Source organism: Coregonus clupeaformis, chromosome 2 (genome assembly GCF_020615455.1).
Source record: "Coregonus clupeaformis isolate EN_2021a chromosome 2, ASM2061545v1, whole genome shotgun sequence".
NCBI classification, from domain to species: Eukaryota; Metazoa; Chordata; class Actinopteri; order Salmoniformes; family Salmonidae; genus Coregonus; species Coregonus clupeaformis.
This window is the reverse complement of record NC_059193.1, coordinates 26219940-26243676: the sequence shown is the minus strand read 5'-3', so window position 1 is coordinate 26243676 and position 23737 is coordinate 26219940. Positions and strand designations below refer to the sequence as shown.

The 23737-nt window shown below is 46.5% G+C and overlaps 1 protein-coding gene across 1 annotated transcript in view; it reads left to right on the top strand.

Moving 5' to 3' along the window:
* Positions 1–23737, top strand: part of LOC121532286 (dystrophin-related protein 2) — a 131283-nt gene that overhangs the window by 94864 nt on the left and 12682 nt on the right. The window contains exons 13-20 of the mRNA XM_041838143.2: positions 1213–1298; positions 3585–3742; positions 10912–11078; positions 11267–11381; positions 13004–13140; positions 14801–14866; positions 20112–20177; positions 22269–22418. Of these exons, the coding sequence (XP_041694077.1) occupies positions 1213–1298; positions 3585–3742; positions 10912–11078; positions 11267–11381; positions 13004–13140; positions 14801–14866; positions 20112–20177; positions 22269–22418 (945 nt within the window). The remainder of the gene's footprint in view (positions 1–1212; positions 1299–3584; positions 3743–10911; positions 11079–11266; positions 11382–13003; positions 13141–14800; positions 14867–20111; positions 20178–22268; positions 22419–23737) is intronic.

The following is a 23737-nucleotide window of genomic DNA, read 5'->3' as shown; positions in this document are numbered from 1 at the left end:
TAAAAGTCTATGCAGTTGGGGGGGATCCGTGTTGTCTTGGCTGTGTGCTTAGGGTAATTGTCCTGTTGGAAGGTGAACCTTCGACCCAGTCTGAGGTCCTGAGTGCTCTGGAGCAGGTTTTCATCAAGGATCTCTCTGTACTTTGCTCCGTTAATCTTCCCCTCGATCCTGACTAGTCTCCCAGTCCTTTGGCACTGAAAAACATCCCCACAGCATGATGCTTCCACCACCATGCTTCACTGTAGGGATGGTGCCAGGTTTCCTCCAGACGTGACACTTGGCATTCAGGCCAAAGTGTTCAATCATGGTTTCATCAGACCAGAGAATCTTGTTTCTCATGGTCTGAGAGTCCTTTAAGTGCCTTTTGGCAAACTCCAAGCGGGCTGTCATGTGCCTTTTACTGAGGAGTGTCTTCCGTCTGGCCACTCTGCCATAAAAGCCTGATTGGTGGAGTGCTGCAGAGATGGTTATCCTTCTGGAAGGTTCTCCCATCTCCACAGAGGAACTCTGGAGCTCTGTCAGAGTGACCATCGGGTTCTTGGTCACCTCCCTGACCAAGGCCCTTCTCCCCCGATTGCTCATTTTGGCCGGGTGGCCAGCTCTAGGAAGAGTCTTGGTGATTCCAAACTTCTTCCATTTCAGAATGATGGAGGCCACTGTGTTCTTGGGGACCTTCAATGCTGCAGAAATGTTTTGGTACCCTTCCCCAGATCTGTGCCTCAACACAATCCTGTCTCGGAGCTCCATTGACAATTCCTTCGACCTCATGGCTTAGTTTTTGTTCTTACATGCACTGTCAACTGTGGGACCTTATATATACAGGTGTGTGCCTTTCCAAATCATGTCCAATCAATTGAATTTACCACAGGTGGACTCCAATCAAGTTGTAGAAACATCTAAAAAATTATCAATGGAAACAGAATGCACCTGAGCTCAATTTCGAAGTCTCATAGCAAAGGGTCTGAATACTTATGGTTGTTTTTTTTATACATTTGCCAAAATTTCTACTAACCAGTTTTCGCTTTGTCATTATGGGGTATTGTGTGTAGATTGATGAGGATTTGTTTTTATTTAATCCATTTTAGAATAAGGCTGTAATGTAACAAAATGTGGAAAAGGTCAAGGGGTCTGAATACTTTCCGAAAGCACTGTATATATAACAATCTTTCTGTCTCTCTCTCTTTCTGTCCTGCCCTCCTCCTTTCTCCCTAGTGGTCGCAATGGGAAGATGCGCGTCCTCTCCTTCAAGACGGGACTGGTGAGCCTGTGCAATGCGGATGTTCAGGAGAAGTATAAATGTAAGTATGAGACCCGTTCATGTAGACATCACAGCACTGCAGCCCCCTAAATAAGGACAAAAACAAACCAGCCTGATTGCAAGCATTACATGAAGACAACCACTTAGCCTAATGGAGGAAATTACTCTGCTGTATAATAATGTAGAAAGGCTCTGTCTCTCTCTCTCTCGCTCTCTCTCTCTCGCTCTCTCTCTCGCGCTCTCTCTCTCTCGGTGCGCTCTCTCTTTCTTTCTCTCTCTCTCTCTCTCTCTCTCTCTCTCTCTCTCTCTCTCTCTCTCTCTCTCTCTCTCTCTCTCTCTCTCTCTCTCTCTCTGTCTCTCTCTCTCTCTCTCTCTCGGTGTGCTCTCTCTCTCTCTCTCTCTCTCTCTCTCTCTGTTCAAAGTACATAGGGCTTTTAAGCAGAGAGAAGACACTATGGTAGAGAGAAGACCCACACTCACCACACTCAGCTCTCTCTCTGGGCCCCTCTGGCTTCCCTTTTCGATTTTCAATTATGCTCTAATATTTCACTGGTGGCCAGCTCAAGGGAAGTAAAACCATTTTACAGCTTCTTTGTAACCACATTTTACGACACAGCCTTTTAAATATGTGAAGAAGAGGGGGAGGAGAGAGAATGAGCGCTGTCATCCATAGTGAGAGACCTGGAACAGAAAGTCACGGGATACAAGAGGCTGACGACGTGTGTGTGTGTGTGTGTGGGGTAGAGGCTGACATTATCAGACTGTTTAACATGCAGGTGTCAGTGTCTTCTACTCCCTCCTGAGTCATGTGCATGGGAGAGGCAGGCAGGCTGGGGCTGGTGCTATTTATAATGGCATTGTGCAGCACCTTCACACAGCTGTCAGTATCCATCTCCTCAGTGACAGGCAGAGTCACGACTCGCAGATGAAGGCCCCTTTCAGAGCCTGACGAGGCAGCGAGCACTAATGCAGCCCATTGTCTGCAATTAGATCAACACGGTTGCCCCTCCTCTCTCTCTCTCTCTCTCTCTCTCTCTCTCTCTACTGTAGCTCTCTCTCTCCCAACAGACCTAGATACAGTCAGAGGGAAATATCGGCCACACACATAGAGAAACACTGAGAACATGGATGTGGGTACATACAGTGCATTGGTAAAGTATTCAGACCCCTGGACTTTTTCCACATTTTGTTACGTTACAGCCTTATTCTAAAATGGATTAAACAGTTTTTTTCCCTCATCAATCTACACACAATACCCCATAATGACAAAGCAAATGTATTAAAAACAGAAAACTGAAATATCACATTTACATAAGTATTCAGACCCTTTACTCAGTACTTTGTTGAAGCACCTTTTGGTATGACGCTACAAGCTTGGCACACCTGTATTTGGGGAGTTTCTCCCATTCTTCTCTGCAGATTCTCTCAAGCCGTGTCAGGTTGGATGGGGAGCGTCGCTGCACAGCTATTTTCAGGTCTCTTCACAGATGTTAGATTGGGTTCAAGTCCGGGCTCTGGCTGGGCCACTCAAGGACATTCAGAGTCTTGTCCTGAAGCCACTCCTGCGTTGTCTTGGCTGTGTGCTTAGGGTCATTGTTCTGTTGGAAGGTGAACCTTCGCCCCAGTCTGAGGTCCTGAGCGCTATGGAGCAGGTTTTCATCAAGGATCTCTCTGTACTTTGCTCCGTTAATCTTTCCCTCGATCCTGACTAGTCTCCCAGACCCTGCCACTGAAAAACATCCCCACAGCATGATGCTGCCACCACCATGCTTCAACGTAGGGATGGTGCCAGGTCTCCTCCAGATGTGACGCTTGGCGTTCAGGCCAAAGAGTTCAATCTTGGTTTCATCATACCAGAGAATCTTGTTTCTCATGGTCTGAGAGTCCTTTAGGTGCCTTTTGGCAAACTCCAAGCGGGCTGTCATGTGCCTTTTACTGAGGAGTGGCTTCCTTCTGGCCACTCTACCATAAAGGCCTGATTGGTGTAGTGCTGCAGAGATGGTTATCCTTCTGGAAGGTTCTCCCATCTCCACAGAGGAACTCTGGAGCTCTGTCTCAGTGATGTGGAAAAAGTCAATGTGGAAAAAGTGAAGAGATCTGAATACTTTCCGAATGCACTGTATGCATAGGTGTGAATAGTAGATGTAATATACGCTCATTCACACAAACAGACATACTGTATACACACACAGGCTTAGATACTACACATTACACACAGGCTTAGATACTACACATTACACACAGGCTTAGATACTACACATTACACATGGGTGAACATGGTGTCACACACACACACACATAGTATTAACTCGATATGTTTTGTCAGACCTGTTCAGGCAGGTGTCTGGTCCAGGGGGTCTGACAGACCAGCGTTACCTCAGTATGCTGCTCTATGAAGCCATCCAGATCCCCCGACAGCTGGGAGAGGTGGCCGCCTTCGGAGGGAGCAACGTGGAGCCCAGTGTACGCAGCTGCTTCCGCATGGTGAGATAACTACACACACACACGCACACACACAGACACACACACACACGCAGGCTGCAAACACATACATACGTACACGCAGGCAGGCAGGCACGCACGCAGACACCACGCAATTTCTCAAGCCAAAATTTTGCTAGGACTGTCTGGGAGTGGTCTGCGTGAGCTGTTATTGGCAGAGAGATTTGAAATTCTATTTGTTATTGGAGATGTCACCAGGCAGTCCAAAACTGTATCTCACCAAAACAGGCTGAGATTTCAGGGGGTCTTTTCAAACAGCTCTTACACTAAAAGGGCATAATCATAATTTTCACAATTTCACAGTATTATTCCACAGTATATATGGGAATATATATAAAATCTAGTTTTTGACTGCACTGGGCCTTTAAGCATTATAAATGTGCTTACAATGCACTATGTGCGGGGCATTGATCGTGTTACTGATGCAATTATTCATTCTGAGTGAAATCCTGTGTGAACCAATGTGGTCTGTGGACATGTTTTTAAGGATATTTGTGAAATTAATCGGGTTTAAAAGACTGTGTTGGGGGAACCATATAACATTATTTTAAAGTTTTACAGTTAGCAGATGGAGACATGGAAGAACTGTCAACAACACTTCTGTTGCTGAGGGCATTGCCATTCCCACTCTCAAACATGGGGGTTCAGCTTTTTGAAATCCCGCCTCGTGGCATTTAGCTCAGGAGATAAATGTATTTATAAAGCAGTCCCTTTAATTATAGGTTTGGGACAAGTAGGGACTAGGTTTTTGGGAGTTGGCTTTTTTAAAACCTTTCTAAAACCCCTAATTCTTCACTTTTTTACAGCCAACCCTTAATTAAATCTCGCTCGATTCCCGTCCATGCTTCTGATATCAGCCTGTTTGTCAAGTCTATTTGCTTTATGTCAAGTCTTTTATGAGCAGATTTCATTATCAGTGTAGTGCCAATCAGAAGTGCCCAAATAAACAATTTATCAAGTTGGCATGGTAATGAAGTCAAAGTGAGGGGATGACGTGCGCTAGCTCCTCTTGTGGGTGTAGGGTGTAGCGGAGAGGTGTAGCGGAGTCATTGATGACATAGGGGCAGATGGGTTTGGCTCTACATGGAGGATGGCAGGATCAGAGGGAGGGAGGGAGTTACACTACAGTAAGCATGCTGTGATGTGGCCCTCCATGCTCTGTATGTATAGAGAGACCAGTCTGTTGTACTCTGTGAGGCCATGGAGAGTGTAAGTTGTGTGTGTTGTGGCTTTGTGTAGTCAGTGTGTCCAGTTCTAATAGTTATTGAAACTGTGGACAGTCAGTGGGTCCAGTTCTAATAGTTATTGATACTGTGGACAGTCAGTGGGTCCAGTTCTAATAGTTATTGATACTGTGGACAGTCCGTGGGTCCAGTTCTAATAGCTATTGATACTGTGGACAGTCCGTGGGTCCAGTTCTAATAGCTATTGATACTGTGGACAGTCACTGTGTCCAGTTCTAATAGTTATTGATACTGTGGACAGTCCGTGGGTCCAGTTCTAATAGCTATTGATACTGTGGACAGTCAGTGGGTCCAGTTCTAATAGCTATTGATACTGTGGACAGTCACTGTGTCCAGTTCTAATAGTTATTGATACTGTGGACAGTCCGTGGGTCCAGTTCTAATAGTTATTGAAACTGTGGACAGTCACTGTGTCCAGTTCTAATAGTTATTGATACTGTGGACAGTCACTGTGTCCAGTTCTAATAGTTATTGATACTGTGGACAGTCAGTTTGGATGAGGCCAGAACAATCCATATATCCAGTGCAGTGTACTAGGTGTGTTCAGTATGTACTCAGTGTGTTCAGTATGTTGAAACATTTGTCCCCCCACAATCAGAGCTGGCTACTGAACCATAGAGCAGAAAAGAGAGGAGAGTTGAGGAGAGGAGAGTTGAGGAGAGGTGAGCAGGGCAGAGAAAAGAGCAGAGAGGAGAGGAGCGGTTGAGTTGAGGAGAGGAGAGTTGAGAAGAGTTGAGGAGAGCTGAGGAGAGCTGAGGAAAGTTGAGGAGACTTGAGGAGAGGTGAGCAGGGCAGGGCAGAGAAAAGAGCAGAGAGGAGCGGTTGAGTTGAGGAGAGGAGAGAAGAGCTGAGGAGATGGGAGGAGAGGAGTGCTGAGGAGATGAGAGTTGAGGAGAGTTTAGGACAGGAGAGTTGAGGGGAAGAGAGGAGATTTGAGGAGAATAGAGGAGAGGAGAGAAAAGTGTGATGAGTGTGATTAGAAGGAGTCAGGCGCAGGAGGGTAAATCACAGAATACAGAGTTTATTCCGTCGTACACAGTTGCGCTGGATAGCGACAACAAAATACAGGCACAAGAGAACAAGCTACCCCGGCAATACAAGGTACAGGTAGCTCCAACAAAATACAGGCATAGGGAAATAATCTACCCTGGCAACACAAGAAATGAGTAGCTCCACCGAGATACACTCAACTCACATAAAACAATCACCCACAAGGACAAGGGGGCAGAGGGAATACATACACAGACTAATGAGGGGATATGAACCAGGTGTGATAAGACAAATGGAATGATGATATATGGAGCGGCAGTGGCTAGTAAGCCGGTGACGACGAACGCCGAAGCCTGCCCGAACAAGGAGGGGAGGCAGCCTCGGCGGAAGTTGTGACAGTACCCCCCCTTGACGCGCAGCTCCAGCAGCGCGCCGACCCCGGCCTCGGGGAGCAGGGCGAGCCGGATGGCGACGGTGGAAATCCCGCAACAGGGAGGGATCGAGGATATCCCTCACCGGGACCCAGCACCGTTCCTCCGGACCGTACCCCTCCCACTCCACGAGGTACTGAAAGCCCCCCACCCGACGCCTCGAATCCAGGATGGAGCGGACAGAGTACACCGGGGACCCCTCGATGTCCAGAGGAGGTGGAGGGACCTCCCGCACCTCAGACTCCTGGAGCGGACCAGCCACCACCGGCCTGAGGAGAGACACATGAAATGAGGGGTTAATATGGTAATCAGGGGGAAGTAATAACCTATAGGTGACCTCGTTGATTCTCCTCAGGACTTTGAACGGCCCCACAAACCGCGGGCTCAGCTTCCGGCAGGACAGGCGGAAGGGCAGATTCTGGGTCGAGAGCCAGACCCGATCCCCCGGTACGAAGACCGGGGCCTCACCATGGCAAGAACACCGACCACTCCCCCGGCCGGTCCTGGCAGTAGGACCGCAGGAACCTACCCACATCCTGATTTACCCGTTCCACCTGCCCATTAGAGTCGGGGTGGAACCCAGAGGTCAGGCTGACCGAGACCCCCAGATGTTCCATGAACGCCTTCCAGACCCTGGATGTGAACTGGGGACCTCGGTCAGACACTATATCCTCTGGTACCCCGTAGTTCCGGAAGACGTGTGTAAACAGGGCCTCCGCAGTTTGCAGAGCTTTGGGGAGACCGGGCAGAGGAAGGAGGCGGCAGGCCTTGGAAAAGCGGTCCACAACGACCAGGATGGTGGTGTTACCTTGGGAGAGGGGAAGATCAGTCAGGAAATCAACACTTAGGTGAGACCATGGTCGTTGTGGAACTGGTAAAGGTTGTAACTAACCCGCTGGGAGGTGCCTAGGTGCCTTAATCTGGGCGCAAACCGAGCAGGAGGAGACATATCAACCTCCTGTTTATGTATTTGTGCTTTTAACAGAGTTCTTCCAGGGTAACTTTAAGGGAATATGTAATTACCTACTAATAAGAACACTTAAGGAAAACTGTGATAAATAAAAAAGTATATCAGTTTCATTTAAGGACCAAAGGATTGACAGCCGTCCCATTGTCAGGGCGTCAGTGTAATGCAGTAGGCGAAGTCAGGCGCAGGACACAGAGCTAATCAAAAGGCGTACTTTACTCGAAGGTAAAAGAAAGAACAACAACCTCCACGCAGGGAGGGAACAAACCCGCACACTAACGACAACCGAAACATGAACAAACACACACAACACACAGTGTGAGACAGAGGGTTATATAGGGAAGACATAACTACATAATGGGAAACAGGTGTGACCAATAAAGACAAAACAAGTTGAACATAGATACATGGATCGGTAGCAGCTAGTACTCCGGTGACGACGAACGCCGAAGCCTGCCCGAGCAAGGAGGAGGGGCAGCCTCGGCTGAATCCATGACACCCATATAGATTTCAAAATAGTTGGGAAGAGATTTTTGACGTACCGATCCAATGGCATAGTGTTTATGAACTGATACGCAAAACGACACCGGATTCAACATTTAGAATCTTTCAATTTAAATTATTATATAAAATTCTTGCTACCAATACAACGTTATTTATATGGGGGATACAATCTTCCCAGCTCTGCAGATTTTGCTGCGAAGAGACAGAATCATTAGATCATTTGTTTTGCTACTGTCCATTTGTAGCTTGCTTTTGGACACATTTACATTACATTTACGTCATTTAGCAGACGCTCTTATCCAGAGCGACTTACAGTTAGTGAATACATTATTCTTTTTTTATACTGGCCCCCCGTGGGAATCGAACCCACAACCCTGGCGTTGCAAACACCATGCTCTACCAACTGAGCTACCTCCCTGCCGGCCATTCCCTCCCCTACCCTGGGCCAATTGTGCGCCGCCCCATTGGTCTCCCGGTTGTGGCCGGCTACAGCAGAGCCTGGATTCGAACCACTTGGGAGGCGCAGTGGTCCAGGAATGGCTAAAGGATTGCAATATTTACCTGGAGCTAACCTTGCAGATAGAAAAGTCATAGTCAATCGATCAATAATATAATAATACTTTTAGCAAAAATGTTTATTTTCAATTCACAATCTGTAGAAACAATGAGAATAGAAAGGTTCAGAACTTTTGTAAGACATCACAGTACAGTTGAAATATATATGGCAAATAGAAATCCTATATGGATGGTGTTAAGAGATAGATGGGTGGTGTTGAATGGAATTGAAGGATGGTACTAATAACAACTAACAACAAATAATAACAAGATAACTAATAATGTAAGCATACTGTGTCCATAATAAGTATATAGGTTGTAAAATGATCGGAGAGGTTGAGAGTAGAAGAACTTCAGGAGAAAAAACAAACAAAATATAATTATTGTAAAATTGACTGTGTCCATAAAATGTAGATAGTAAGTATAAGCTGGAAGTAGAGGCCTAAGCATTGTTGTTCACTAGTTTACTCCAAGTAGGGAAAGGGTGGCGGGGTTGGAAAGTAATAAAGGGGAATATATATTTTTTTAAAGGATAAGTATGTGTATGTATGTACGTATGTATGTATGTGTGTATGTATGTGTGTGTGTGTATATATGTATGTATATATGTATATATATATATATATGTATGTGTATGTGTATATACACTGCTCAAAAAAATAAAGGGAACACTAAAATAACACATCCTAGATCTGGATGAATGAAATAATCTTATTAAATACTTTTTTCTTTACATAGTTGAATGTGCTGACAACAAAATCACACAAAAATTATCAATGGAAATCAAATTTATCAACCCATGGAGGTCTGGATTTGGAGTCACCCTCAAAATTATAGTGGAAAACCACACTACAGGCTGATCCAACTTTGATGTAATGTCATTAAAACAAGTCAAAATGAGGCCTCCACATGCCTGTATGACCTCTCTACAACGCCTGGGCATGCTCCTGATGAGGTGGCGGATGGTCTCCTGAGGGATCTCCTCCCAGACCTGGAATAAAGCATCCGCCAACTCCTGGACAGTCTGTGGTGCAACTTGGCGTTGGTGGATGGAGTGAGACATGATGTCCCAGATGTGCTCAATTGGATTCAGGTCTGGGGAACGGGCGGGCCAGTCCATAGCATCAATGCCTTCCTCTTGCAGGAACTGCTGACACACTCCAGCCACATGAGGTCTAGCATTGTCTTGCATTAGGAGGAACCCAGGGCCAACCGCACCAGCATATGGTCTCACAAGGGGTCTGAGGATCTCATCTCGGTTCCTAATGGCAGTCAGGCTACCTCTGGCGAGCACATGGAGGGCTGTGCGGCCCCCCAAAGAAATGCCACCCCACACCATGACTGACCCACCGCCAAACCGGTCATGCTGGAGGATGTTGCAGGCAGCAGAACGTTCTCCACGGCGTCTCCAGACTCTGTCACGTGCTCAGTGTGAACCTGCTTTCATCTGTGAAGAGCACAGGGCGCCAGTGGTGAATTTGCCAATCTTGGTGTTCTCTGGCAAATGCCAAACGTCCTGCACGGTGTTGGGCTGTAAGCACAACCCCCACCTGTGGACGTCGGGCCCTCATACCACCCTCATGGAGTCTGTTTCTGACCGTTTGAGCAGACACATGCACATTTGTGGCCTGCTGGAGGTCATTTTGCAGGGCTCTGGCAGTGCTCCTCCTGCTCCTCCTTGCACAAAGGCGGAGGTAGCAGTCCTGCTGCTGGGTTGTTGCCCTCCTACGGCCTCCTCCACGTCTCCTGATGTACTGGCCTGTCTCCTGGTAGCGCCTCCATGCTCTGGACACTACGCTGACAGACACAGCAAACCTTCTTGCCACAGCTTGCATTGATGTGCCATCCTGGATGAGCTGCACTACCTGAGCCACTTGTGTGGGTTGTAGACTCCGTCTCATGCTACCACTAGAGTGAAAGCACCACCAGCATTCAAAAGTGACCAAAACATCAGCCAGGAAGCATAGGAACTGAGAAGTGGTCTGTGGTCACCACCTGCAAAACCAGTCCTTTATTGGGGGTGTCTTGCTAATTGCCTATAATTTCCACCTGTTGTCTATTCCATTTGCACAACAGCATGTGAAATGTATTGTCAATCAGTGTTGCTTCCTAAGTGGACAGTTTGATTTCACAGAAGTGTGATTGACTTGGAGTTACATTGTGTTGTTTAAGTGTTCCCTTTATTTTTTTGAGCAGTGTATATATATAAATGGGGGTTTGGAAGTGATGCAGACAATTAATTGATGGAAGTTACAATCTATCTGTAATATTAAGCTGATCTACCCCCCAAAAAATTAAAAAATAAAAGAAGAAGAAGAAGAAGAACCCTATGGAACTACAGGTAGTTTAATTGTACTGCATAACTGTAATGGATAGTAGCATTTTACACACAAACAAACAGGAGAAAAAACAAGCACAAGTTTCTCAGGTATAATGTTTCCCATGTTCTTCCTCCCGTAGGCCCCAGGGAAGCCAGCCATCGAGGTATCTCATTTCCTGGAGTGGATGAGCCTGGAGCCCCAGTCAGTAGTGTGGCTGGCTGTTCTACAGCGTGTGGCTGTGGCCGAGTCAGCCAAGCACCAGGCCAAGTGTTACATCTGTAAACAGTGCCCCATCAAGGGATTCAGGTGGGTCTATTGTACCTCTATCAGAGATTAAGAAAGGTGGATGTAACACACATAGACACACACACACACATACACACAGAGAGCCTTGAATTCAACAACATCATGGATGAGGATAGAGCTATTACTAGGGCCTCTCTAATGTTACTGACTGTGATATAATTGTCCGTTCTGCTGATCTGTCCTGACAGGTACCGCAGTCTTAAACAATTCAATGTGGACATCTGCCAGACGTGCTTCCTCACAGGACGCACAACCAAGGGAAAGAAGCAGCTCCAATACCCCATCATGGAGTACTATACCCCAGTAAGAAGGAGTACTACACCCAGGCTGCCTCCCACATGTCACCCAATTAAAGGTCAAAAGTAGTGAACTATGTAGGAAATAGGGTGCCATTTCAGACACAGCCCGCAATATGCTCTACACTTCCCTCTTAAAGAGGCAATCTGCAGTTTAAACAATAACAAAGTGGGCACCCCTCCATTGTTTCGGTCAACAGCTGAGGGTTGGGGCTGGAGATATGTAACCACTCTCAAATTCATAGACAGAGCTATGGATGCAAGGATTGACCGTCCATGATATCAAAATTATAGTTTAAAATGACACATTGGTTTCCTTACCTTGTAAGCATTCAAGTCATGGGACAGATATTAGCATTTTTCGTGCATCATGTCCAAATCATCCGAAAGTATCTCAAATTGATTGTGAAGCTCAACAAAGTAACTTGTAGACGTTTGAACATAATGCGTGAAAAATGCTTATATCGGTCCCATGTCTTGAATGGGATTTGTGCCACAAATGCTAAAACTTTAGCATGTGAAAACAGTGCCAAGGGAACTAAACCAAATCATTGATTGCTGTCATACCTTGACTGCTTACAGGGTAAGGAACCAATATGCCATTTAGTAATTTGGGTGTACTATCCCTTAAACCATGTTTGGAGGCTATACATTGTTTGCGTACAATGAAGTAAGACACACTTATACTGTGGGTTCTGATAGGGTTAGACAGTTGAACTAAGCCCATGAGGCATTTGTAAGTTATTTTCTTCAAAAATCAATGGGCAATAATAATTAATTTAACAGTCCAGAAATGGATATAGCAATTGCAGATTGCCCCTTTAAGAGAGTGCACAAAGAGGATGTCACACTAGCACTCTACTTCAACTCCAATCAATGCGAGGCTGTGAGATATGGCAGGGAGACATGTGCCAAATCATTTCTCCCAGGGCAGTATTTCAACCAGGGGAAGGTTTAAGTGGAGCTAAGCTGGAGTTTTTCACCTGGGCTCTGACTCCAATGCTGCTGGGTTGTATGATGGAGTGGAGGTGAGTAGGCCAGTGAGGTCCGAGGGAGATAGAGGGAGATAGAATACTGGACTAGCCGCAGGGCACTATCAGAAAGTTTAGTTAAAGACAAGGCTATCTAGGGAATGTTGGCTAGCTGTGTGTTTGTGTTTGTGTGTGTGTGTGTGTGTGTGTGTGTGTGTGTGTGTGTGTGTGTGTGCGTGTGCATGCGCGTGTGTGTGTGTGTGTATGTGTCTGCGTGCACGCGTATGTGCATGCATGTGCAGTATGGAGAATTCTAAAGTGGTTCACTTTGTCTTCCTGTCCTCCCACTACTCCTCCACCCCCCCCATCCTCCTCTCCTCCATCCCCCATCCCCCTCTCCTCCACCACCCCCTTCCCCCTCTCCTCTCTTCCACTCCATCCCCATCCCCCTCTCCTCTCCTTCACCCCCCATCCCCCTCTCCTCTCCTCCACCCCCTCATCCCCCTCTCCTCCACTCATCCCCATCCCCCTCTCCTCTCCTCTCCTCCACCCCTTCCCCCCTCATCTCCCTCTCCTCTCCTCCACCCCCCTCCCTCCCTCCCCCTCATCCCCCACTCCTCTCCTCCATTCCGGTCCCTTCATCTAAATCATGTGGCAGACCACCTCAGGAGAGAAGATGCGGGACTTTGCCAAGACGCTGAAGAACAAGTTCCGGTCGAAGCAGTACTTCAGCAAGCACCCCCAGCGGGGCTACCTGCCTGTCCAGTCCGTGCTGGAGGCAGAGAGCTCTGAGACGTGAGTCATACCCCTATAGAGATAGATGGCTAGACAGACTGGCACAGAGAAGACAGGAAAATAGCTTGTAAAAATAGTCATTGACTTTATTTGTTGAGAGAGAGACTGCTTGTTTATGACAGTGTTATATTATATTATGTTGAGGGGAGAAAAGACTTGGGACATGGAGGGTAGTTGGTTGTACATGAAGTGGACTTAAGAAGTTTGTAAAAAGTAGATGCACACGCACCCACACACACACTGAAAGTTCTCCAGTGTTGAATCAACACTGAATAAGGACTGAAAGTGTTCAATCTCCTCTGTGGAGATGGGAGAACCTTCCAGAAGGACAACCATCTCTGCAGCACTCCACCAATCAGGCCTTTATGGTAGAGTGGCCAGACGGAAGCCACTCATCAGTAAAAGGCACATGACAGCCCACTTGGAGTTTGCCAAAAGGCATCTAAAGGACTTTCAGACCATGAGAAACAAGATTCTCTGGTCTGATGAAACCAAGATTGAACTCTTTGGCCTGAATGCCAAGCGTCACGTCTGGAGGAAACCTGGCACCATCCCTACAGTGAAGCATGGTGGTGGCAGCATCATGCTGTGGGGATGTTTTTCAGCGGCAGGGACTGAGAGACTAGGCAGGATCGAGGGAAAGATTAACGGAGCAAAGTACAGAGAGATCCTTGATGAAAACCTGCTCCAGAGTGCTCAAGACCTCAGACTGGGATGAAGGTTCACCTTCCAACAGGACAACGACCCTTAGCACACAGCCAAAACAATGCAGGAGTGGCTTCGGGACATGTCTCTGAATGTCCTTGAGTGGCCCAGCCAGAGCCCGGACTTGAACCCGATCGAACAACTCTGGAGACACCTGAAAATAGCTGTGCAGCGACGCTCCCCATCCAACCTGACAGAGCTTGAGAGGATCTACGGAGAAGAATGGGAGAAACTTCCCAAATACAGGTGTGCCAAGCTTGTAGCGTTATACCCAAGAAGACTCGAGGCTGTAATCGCTGCCAAAGGTGCTTCAACAAAGTACTGAGTAAAGGGTCTGAATACTTATGTAAATTTGATATTTCCGCTTTTTATTTTTAATACATTTGCTTTGTCATTATGGGGTATTGTGTGTAGATTGATCAGGGGAAAAAACAGTTTAATCAATTTTAGAATAAGCTGTAACGTAACAAAATTTGAAAAACGTCAAGGGGTCTGAATACTTTCTGAATGCACTGTATATTGGTCCACACTTTTCAGTGTTAAATTAAGTTTGCTTAGAGTAAAGCCTTATTTGCATGTTTCCCAGTGTGCCTTGTCTTTCGAGTGAATTGTACAGTTAACACCCATGACTGTATTTGTTAGTGACGGAGACATGGTTGCATTAATTCATTTTCAGTCATGTGGCCTTCACCAAGTGAGATCCTAAGCAAATAAGTTATCATTCAATTAGATTAAATAATTACATTCTTTAAGACAATACAATATATATTTCATAAGGCCTTATTTTGAGGGCCGAGTAGTTTTACCTCAATACATTGGTCTGAAACTCCTGGTTTAAAGGCCACATCAGGCTTGCAAGTCAAACACACAGAGACACACAGAGACACACACCAACACACACACCAGGGAGTACCAGTAATAGAGGTATTGATGATGTTTTTCTGTGTTTGACCAGGCCGTGCTCCTCTCCCAAGCTACCCCATGCAGACACCCACAGCAGAATCGAGCACTTTGCTAGCAGGTAGGGTGTTATGCACACACACACACAAACACACACACACTCACTCACTCACTCACTCACTCTCTCACTCACTCACTCTCACACACACACACACACACATAAACACCACAGCCCAAAATAACGACCCCCATCTTTCCTTACCTAACTCTGCTTACTCCAGCCCTGAACCGTCTCCCTACTTCCCTCCTTGCCTTCTCCTGGCACTCCCCAGTTCTCTCTCCACAATCTGATTGAGATATTGATCTTGGTCTGACCTTCGGCCTGAGTGGAGACTGTTGTGCCCAGCGGGTATCCTCTTTCTTTCTTTCACTCTCTCACTCTTACACTGAGAAGGGCATGAGCGCGGTGTGTTTGGTCTGGGGTGAGCAGGGTTCTCCTGGTTGTGGATGCCTGGCGGCATGGTAGGGCAGTGTGGCACGCCGCTGGGTCCATTGGGCAGAGCAGTCCCTCACCCAGGGCAGTCATGCTCACAGGAGAGAGAGAGAGAGAGAGAGAGAGAGAGAGAGAGAGAGAGAGAGAGAGAGAGAGAGAGAGAGAGAGAGAGAGAGAGAGAGAGAGAGAGAGAGAGAGAGAGAGAGAGAGAGAGAGAGAGAGAGAGAGAGAGAGAGAGAGAGAGAGAGAGAGAGAGAGAGAGAGAGAGAGAGAGAGAGAGAGAGAGAGAGAGAGAGAGAGAGACTTGTTGTATGTTAGAGTGCGCCTTACCTGATGCAGTACTTCTGCACACCCTGCCACTACTCAAGACAGAGGAGACACACACCAACAGAGGCAGGATATCTTCTATTCTCTTTCTCTCTCTCTCTCCAAATGTTTTCCCTTTCAGTTTCTCTCACTGTTTCGTCATTGTCGTCACTCTTCTCTCCCAGTCATTCATATTCATTATTTCCATTGATTTGTATGAATTGCTTCTGTTCCAAAGTCCTCTCATGTTTATTAGTCTTCTCCTGCCAATTAGAATAATTTAGTTGGCGCAACTTCTTGGCTCAAGCCAAAGACCCACAAAACTTCACTGATAGATAAACAGAGAGAAATGGGCAGGGAGCAGTGCAATTTGCTTTAAGTGAGACATGCTTACATGTCTTAATTTGTTGGCTTGCAGACTTGCCAAGGAAGTCTCAGAGTTCCTGAAGTTGCTGTTAAGACCGAGATTATGTTGTATCTTTGTAGCTTTATACTGGCTTTACAGTTTCTATCTCTTTTTATGTCTTGTATCTCTCTCAGTTGTAGTGTGCCATCTTACCGTTCTTAAGAGTCTTGAGCTCCTCACAAGTCTATCAACCATAGAGGACTCAGAAGACAGTTTAAGCATACTTGAACTGTATTCCAACATGATCTGAGTGCTCACTAAATGAGAAAAATCAGATCCTTTTAATAATGTCCATGACACAGATGCCATTCCTTTAAGGTCAATCTGTACATTGCCTCATGCAAAATTGGCTCCAGTTCTCTCTCTCTCTCTCTCTCTCTCTCTCTCTCTCTCTCTCTCTCTCTCTCTCTCTCTCTCTCTCTCTCTCTCTCTCTCTCTCTCTCTCTCTCTCTCTCTCTCTCTCTCTCTCTCTCTCTCTCTCTCTCTCTCTCTCTCTCTCTCTCTCTCTCTCTCTCTCTCTCTCTCTCTCTCTCTCTCTCTCTCTCTCTCTCTCTCTTCTCTCTCTCTCTCTCTCTCTCTCTTGAAAAACACATCAAATGAGGGACTATATATATTTGTCCCGTCACATAGTAATGCAAAAGCCTGGCTGTCAGAACTGCCATGCAACTACGTACATTAAAAGGTCCCTGAGGCTGGCATCATCACAGCAGAAGAACAGAGTGTCTGTCTCTCTATTCAGTCATATGAGGGGGTGTACATGTTAATCCAGTGTAAGAATATGATGTCCCAGAGGAGGATTGTGGGTATTTGATGTTTTGGGTTGGATCCAGATTTGCTGGTGTGTCACACACCGAGGTGCCAGTGGAGAGCTCTCCTTTCATCATCAGTACAGACTCTGAGAGAGGGATGAAGAGAGGGAGGGATTGAGGGAGAGGGAGATGGAGAGTGATAGACAGGGGGAGAGAGGGAGGGAAAGAGGGAGAGGGAGATGGAGAGCGATAGACAGGGGAGAGAGGGGGAGAGAGGGAGGGATTGAGGGAGAGGGAGATGGAGAGCGATAGACAGGGGGAGAGAGGGAGGGATTGAGGGAGAGGGAGATGGAGAGCGATAGACAGGGGGAGAGAGGGGGAGAGAGGGAGGGATTGAGGGAGAGGGAGATGGAGAGCGATAGACAGGGGAGAGAGGGAGGGATTGAGGGAGAGGGAGAGGGAGAGCGATAGACAGGGGGAGAGAGGGAGGGAAAGAGGGAAAGAGAAAGCTCTACATGCGCTCTTAGAAAAAAAGGTGCTATCTAGAACCTAAAAGGGTTATTCTACTGTCCTCATAAGAGAACCCTTTGAAGAACCCTTTTTGGTTCCAGGTAGAACCCTTTTGGTTCCAAGTAGAACGCTTTTGGGTTCCATGTAGAACCCTTTTCATAAAGGGCTCTACATGGAACCCAAAAGTGTTCTACCTGGAACCAAAAAGGGTTGTACCTAGAACCAAAAAAGGTTATCCTATGGGGACAGCCGAGTAAGCTTTTTTCTAAAAGTGTGGGACTCATAAGAATTGACTCACAAAATCATCAGGACTGTCCCGAGGACAGGGGCCAAGTCTACAGCTCTCACATAGAATACATACATGCACACCTCACATAAAGATTCACACACATACACATACCCCCACCTCTTCCATGTACACTCACACCCCACCATCCCCCCCTTCCACCCTCCAGTCACCTTGGGGGTCAATGACACTCTCCATCCCCCTTGCCGTTGTCCCTGACTGGGGTGAGGCTCCCACTCCTCTCTACCCTGCCTTCTGGTCCTATAACAACCCTCTGATTAATGACCTGACTGATTGAATAAATGAGCCAGGTCTGGCCACAGTGAGATTGGATGGATAAAGGCTCAGGTCTGGCCACAGTGAGAGTGGATGGACAAAGGCTCAGGTCTGGCCACAGTGAGAGTAAATGGATAAAGGCCCAGGTCTGGCCACAGTGAGAGTAAATGGATAAAGGTTCAGGTCTGGCCACAGTGAGAGTGGATGAATAAAGGCTCAGGTCTGGCCACAGTGAGAGTGGATGGACAAAGGTTCAGGTCTGGCCACAGTGAGAGTGGATGGACAAAGGCTCAGGTCTGGCCACAGTGAGAGTAAATGGATAAAGGCTCAGGTCTGGCCACAGTGAGAGTAGATTGGATAAAGGCTCAGGTCTGGCCACAGTGAGAGTGATTGGATAAAGGCCCAGGTCTGGCCACAGTGAGAGTGATTGGATAAAGGCTCAGGTCTGGCCACAGTGAGAGTGGATGGACAAAGGCTCAGGTCTGGCCACAGTGAGAGTGGATGGATAAAGGGCCTGTACTCTCTATGGGCCTTGGTGGGAGGGCCATAATGATGAGAGCGGATGGCCTGTACTCTCTAGGTACTGGGCTTGGTGGGAGGGCCATAATGATGAGAGCGGATGGCCTGTACTCTCAATGGGCCTTGGTGGGAGGGCCATAATGATGAGAGCGGATGGCCTGTACTCTCTAGGTACTGGGCTTGGTGGGAGGGCCATAATGATGAGAGTGGATGGCCTGTACTCTCTAGGTACTGGGCTTGGTGGGAGGGCCATAATGATGAGAGCGGATGGCCTGTACTCTCTATGGGCCTTGGTGGGAGGGGCCATAATGATGAGAGCGGATGGCCTGTACTCTCTAGGTACTGGGCTTGGTGGGAGGGCCATAATGATGAGAGTGGATGGCCTGTACATTTGTGTTTAATGAGTCCACCAGAACAGAGGCAGTAGGGATGCCCAGGGATGTTCTCTTGATAAGTGCGTGAATTGGGCCATTTTCCTGTCCTGCTAAGCATTCAAAATGTAACGAGTACTTTTGGGTGTCAGGGAAAATGTATGGAGTAAAAAGTACATTATTTTCTTTAGGAATGTAGTGAAGTAAAAGTAAAAGTTGTCAAAAATATAAATAGTAAAGTAAAGTACAGATACCGTAAAAAAACTACTTAAGTAGTACTTAAAAGTATTTTTACCTAAGTAGAAAAAATGACTAAAGTAGTACTTTAAAGTAGTTTTACTTAAGTACTTTACACCACTGTGTGGGCGTGTGTTGTGGGGGGACTGGAGCTTGAGTAGCATGAGGCACTTAGCACATTTCATTAGTGTCTCTGGTGGAGGCTGTACATGGCTGCTGGTTCCAACACAGCCTTCCTGGCAGCTCCCTCAGAAGGCCATTCCCACTGCTGAGAGACTGAAGTGTCGCTAAAAGCAAACTTCTCCCTATTCAGCTGCCAGATCAAATTCCTGTACATGCAAATGTCTTGGTGAATCAAGCTGATTCTGATTTTGGTAATAGGGGTGGAGGTTAACAGCAAAGATGGTGGATAAATGAAGATAGTTCACTCTGGCCGTTTATCATTGGAAAAAAAATTGTCAGTTCTGGTTTACTTAAGTGGGTGTGTTGCATTGGTGTCCCATAGACACCAATGCAATAGCAGCTGGGTTTGGTCTACTTAGTTCATTGACTTTCATTGAACCAGAATTTTAAAAAACTGCGATTGGGGTGTCTCGATTCCTCTTCCGTCTCTGACAAAAAATGTAAATGTAAATAACAGTCTGTAGCAGTGTGGTAGCTGTCCATGGTGCTGATCTGCCAAACGTCTCAACCACATTGTAAGGCAGTAGAAAGAGAAGAGCAGTGTGGTAGCTGTCCATGGCATCGAAAAGCAACAGTCACTGCTGCAGGGCTGAAAACCTAGACTCGCTGTCCTTGGTCCTGAAATACTACAATACAGTACTGTACTGAATAGCTCTTCTTGGAATGAAAACCTCTCCTGTTTCTAAGATAAATTCAATCTGTCAATCTTAACCTCTTTTTACTACAGAGTACCTACCTTCTCTCTCTCTCTCTCTCTCTCTCTCTCTCTCTCTCTCTCTCTCTCTCTCTCTCTCTCTCTCTCTCTCTCTCTCTCTCTCTCTCTCTCTCTCTCTCTCTCTCTCTCTCTCTCTCTCTCTCTCTCTCTCTCTCTCTCTCTCTCTCTCTGTCTCTCTCTGTCTCTCTCTGTCTCTGTCTCTGTCTCTGTCTCTCTCTCTCTCTCTGTCTCTCTCTCTCTCTCTGTCTCTCTCTCTCTCTGTCTCTGTCTCTGTCTCTGTCTCTGTCTCTCTCTCTCTCTGTGTGTGTTGTCCAGGTTGGCAGAGATGGAGAACCAGAATTGTTCCTTCTTCACGGATAGCCTGTCGCCTGATGAGAGTCTGTGAGTACACTATCACCTCCCCCACACACTGAACCCTTTCATTACAGCCAAGTGTGTGTGTTTATATGTCTGAGGGAGGGTGTTGGAATGTGTATGCCTGTGTGTATACCCCGAGTGTGCACACACACATTCAGGAAAGGCTGGTCAATCACATCAAATAATCACCAAGTTAATGAAAATGACCCATGGCCATAGCAGTGCACACACTCCCCCTTCATCATATAACAGTCTTTGTGATTTTGACTAAATACAAAGGGCTTCTGCACGGGAGGGAGGGAGGGAGGGAGGGAGGGAGGCCCATTGAAATACCACAGAACATGATGTTAAGAGCCAGAGGCTGGCTGAGTGAAAAGGAGGGGGGTAGCTTTGACGTGAATGGTGGAGTCAATAAGGTGAGCCCCTCACTAAGGAATTATATAAACCGACTTAATTTATGAAAGGGCCTGGGCACTGAGGTGTTGGCCCTGATCAAAGGCTTTGGCTGAGACAGAGAGTGTTTTGGGGGTGAGGCGTGTGTGTGTGTGTGTGTGTGTGCGCTTTCATTATGAGCACTCACTGCTATAACAAAATGAATTTTACCACCGAAGTGTAGTGGCCTCCATCAAAGGGTTCACTGTGTGTGTTTTTCATGTCGAGAGAAAGAGAGCTAGGGAGTGTTTGTGCTTGTGTTTACGTGTGTTTGTGTGGGTGTATGTCCACATCAGTGTGTGTGTGTATTCATTCCTGTGTATACAGTATGTGTGGGTGCATTCATGTCTGTGTGTGTGTGTCAGTGTGTGCGTTCATGTCTGTGTATGTGTGTGTGTGTATGTGCACGTGTGTATTTGAGAGATGGGGAGGGCAATGGCATGGTGTGTGAAGCTGCCTATTTGATGTGTCAACATGGCTGTTGGTATAGTTGTTCAGTGTGCTGTTGTCTGCAAGCTATTTGCTCTGAGTGTCTGGTTTATCTCTGTGCCACTGTGGCTATGTGTGTTCCAAGTGTTTCTGTACTTTGTTCTTGTCAGTAGGGCTACTGCTCTGTCTCTGTCTCTTGTCTCTTGTCTCTTGTCTCTTGTCTCTTGTCTCTCTCTGTCTCTGTCTCTCTGTCTCTGTCTCTCTCTCCTGTCTCCTGTCTTTGTCTCTGTCTCTCTGTCTCTCTCTCCTGTCCCTGTCTCTCTCTCTCTGTCTCTGTCTTTCTCTTTCTGTCTCTGTCTCTCTGTCTCTGTCTGTCTCTGTCTCTCTGTGTCTCTGTCTATCTGTATCTCTGTGTCTGTCTCTCTGTCGCTGTCTCTCTCTGTCTCTCTCTCTGTCTCTTTCTCTCTGTCTCTCTGTCTTTGTCTCTGTCTCTCTCTCCTGTCTTTGTCTCCTGTCTCTGTCTCTGTCTCTCTCTCTCTGTCTATGTCTCTCTGTCTCTCTCTCTGTCTCTGTCTCTTTGTCACTCTCTCTCTCTGTCTCTCTGTCTCTGTCTCTTTGTCACTCTCTCTCTCTGTCTCTCTGTCTCCTTATCTGTCTCTCTGTCTCTCTCTCCTGTCTCTGTCTCTGTCTCTGTCTCTGTCTCTGTCTCTGTCTCTCTCTGTCTCTCTCTCTCTCTCTCTCTCTCTCTCTCCTGTCTCTCTGTCTCGCTGTATGTCTCTGTCTCCTGTCTCTACTGCTGCTCTTTGTGTGTGCTGAGTCTCCTCGTTCTTATGTCACTCTGTTAGCTTGCTACCCAGTGCTGCAGTATGTCTGGCTGTGCCCTTTATTGCTGCATGTCTGTCTATACTTGAATACAGAATTTAAGACTGTATGTGTTTAAGCTGATGTGCGTCTATCCTGCCTGTGCTGCTGTTGCTGTCTGTGTGTCTGTTGCTGTCTGTGTGCCTGTGCCGTTCTGTGTCAGTACTGCTCCACCATAACAATGTGTCTGTTGCACTTTGCATTTGCTGTGCTGTCTGTGCTGCTGTGTGGCTGTGCTGTCTGTGCTGCTCTGTCCTGTCCTGTGCTGTCTTGTTTGTGGCTGTACACTGTCCTGTGCTGTGCTGTGGCTGTTTGCTGTGCTGTGCTGCTGGTGGCAGTGTTGTGGCTCAGTGTGCTGAGTGTCTCCTGTGCTGTGTTATGTGGGGGACTCAGGGATGAAGATCAGTACCTCCTGCGTCACTCCAGCCTCGGCGCCCTGGAGCAGGACTCCCCTAGCGGACAGCAGATGCTGCTGGCCCACCTGGACTGTCAGGACAAGGACGAACTGCAGAGAACGCTGGCCCGCCTGGAGAACGAGAACCGGTGAGAGAATAGAGCCCTTTTGGTCTTAGAAACCGTTTGTCTTAGAACCTTTAGGACTTAGAACCTTTTGGTCTTAGAACCTTTAAGGTGTATAACCTTTTGGTCTTAGAACTTTTAGAACATAGAACATGTTGGCCTTAGAACCTTCAAGGTGTAGAACCTTTTTGTCTTAGAACCTGTAGGATTTAGGTCTTACAACCTTACAGGGTCACTACCATGGCCATCCTAATCAATCATCCAATGCTTCTGGCACCCAATGTGAGAACTACACATTGGTAGTGGATTAGGTGAGTTCCACCAGGAAATGTAAAGTGCTTTGAGACCACTATGTGAATGTAAACCATTATTATTATTATTATTATTATTATTATTATTATCATAATGCAGACTACATCGTGCACCTGTTAAAGAAGCAGCATTAATCTTCGTTGAAAATTAATTTAGCATGTCTAGGATCCAAAATCTAAAACAGTTGTCACATTCCCTAGATATCCTTATCTATGGACCACCATTGTTAGGGTGATTGTATAGTGAATATAGTATACTACTGTATGATGCATGAGTGTAATGGGAGAAAAAGGGCTTTGGAACACATCAAATTGGATTCTCGTGCCCAGATAGGATTTTGTGTTACTTAAGTACCCTTAAGACCTTGAAGTAAAAGTTGAAATGAGAGAGAATAATGCTTTCCCATCCACTTAATTTGATACCAGAGGCAACATTAAAAGGTATGATTCATCTGATTTATTCTAGTTTGTATTTTCTACGTGCCCCTGACCTTTGGGCCAACACACACACACAGCCATGCGCACACACACAAGCACACACACAAGCACACACACACATTTGTTTGCTCTCTGTTTGTCATTTATGAATAATAGGTTAACAAAGCTAGATTAATAACATGTATACAGACAGCCCTTGGGTGTCTGAAACCTTAACCCAGTTATAGTATTCCCCTTATTATGATGAAGACCATCCTGTGTGCTCCTCATTTAGCACTAACTGAATAGCAGTTGTCCTAATTTATTGTAATTGGCCTATAGGACCCCAAGTTATATGTCGGAATCTGGGCCTGTCGACCAAAATCAGACTCATTTTGGAAGTCATGAGTGTGTATCTTATGAATATGTGGTAGAATTAATATCATTATATTTTAGTAATTTAGCAGATGTTCATATCCAGAGCAACTTACAGTTAGTAAGTGCATACATTATTATTAAATTTTTCATACTGGCCCCCCGTGGGAATCGAACCCACAACCCTGGCGTTGCAAACACCATGCTCTACCAACTGAGCTACATCCCTGCCGGCCATTC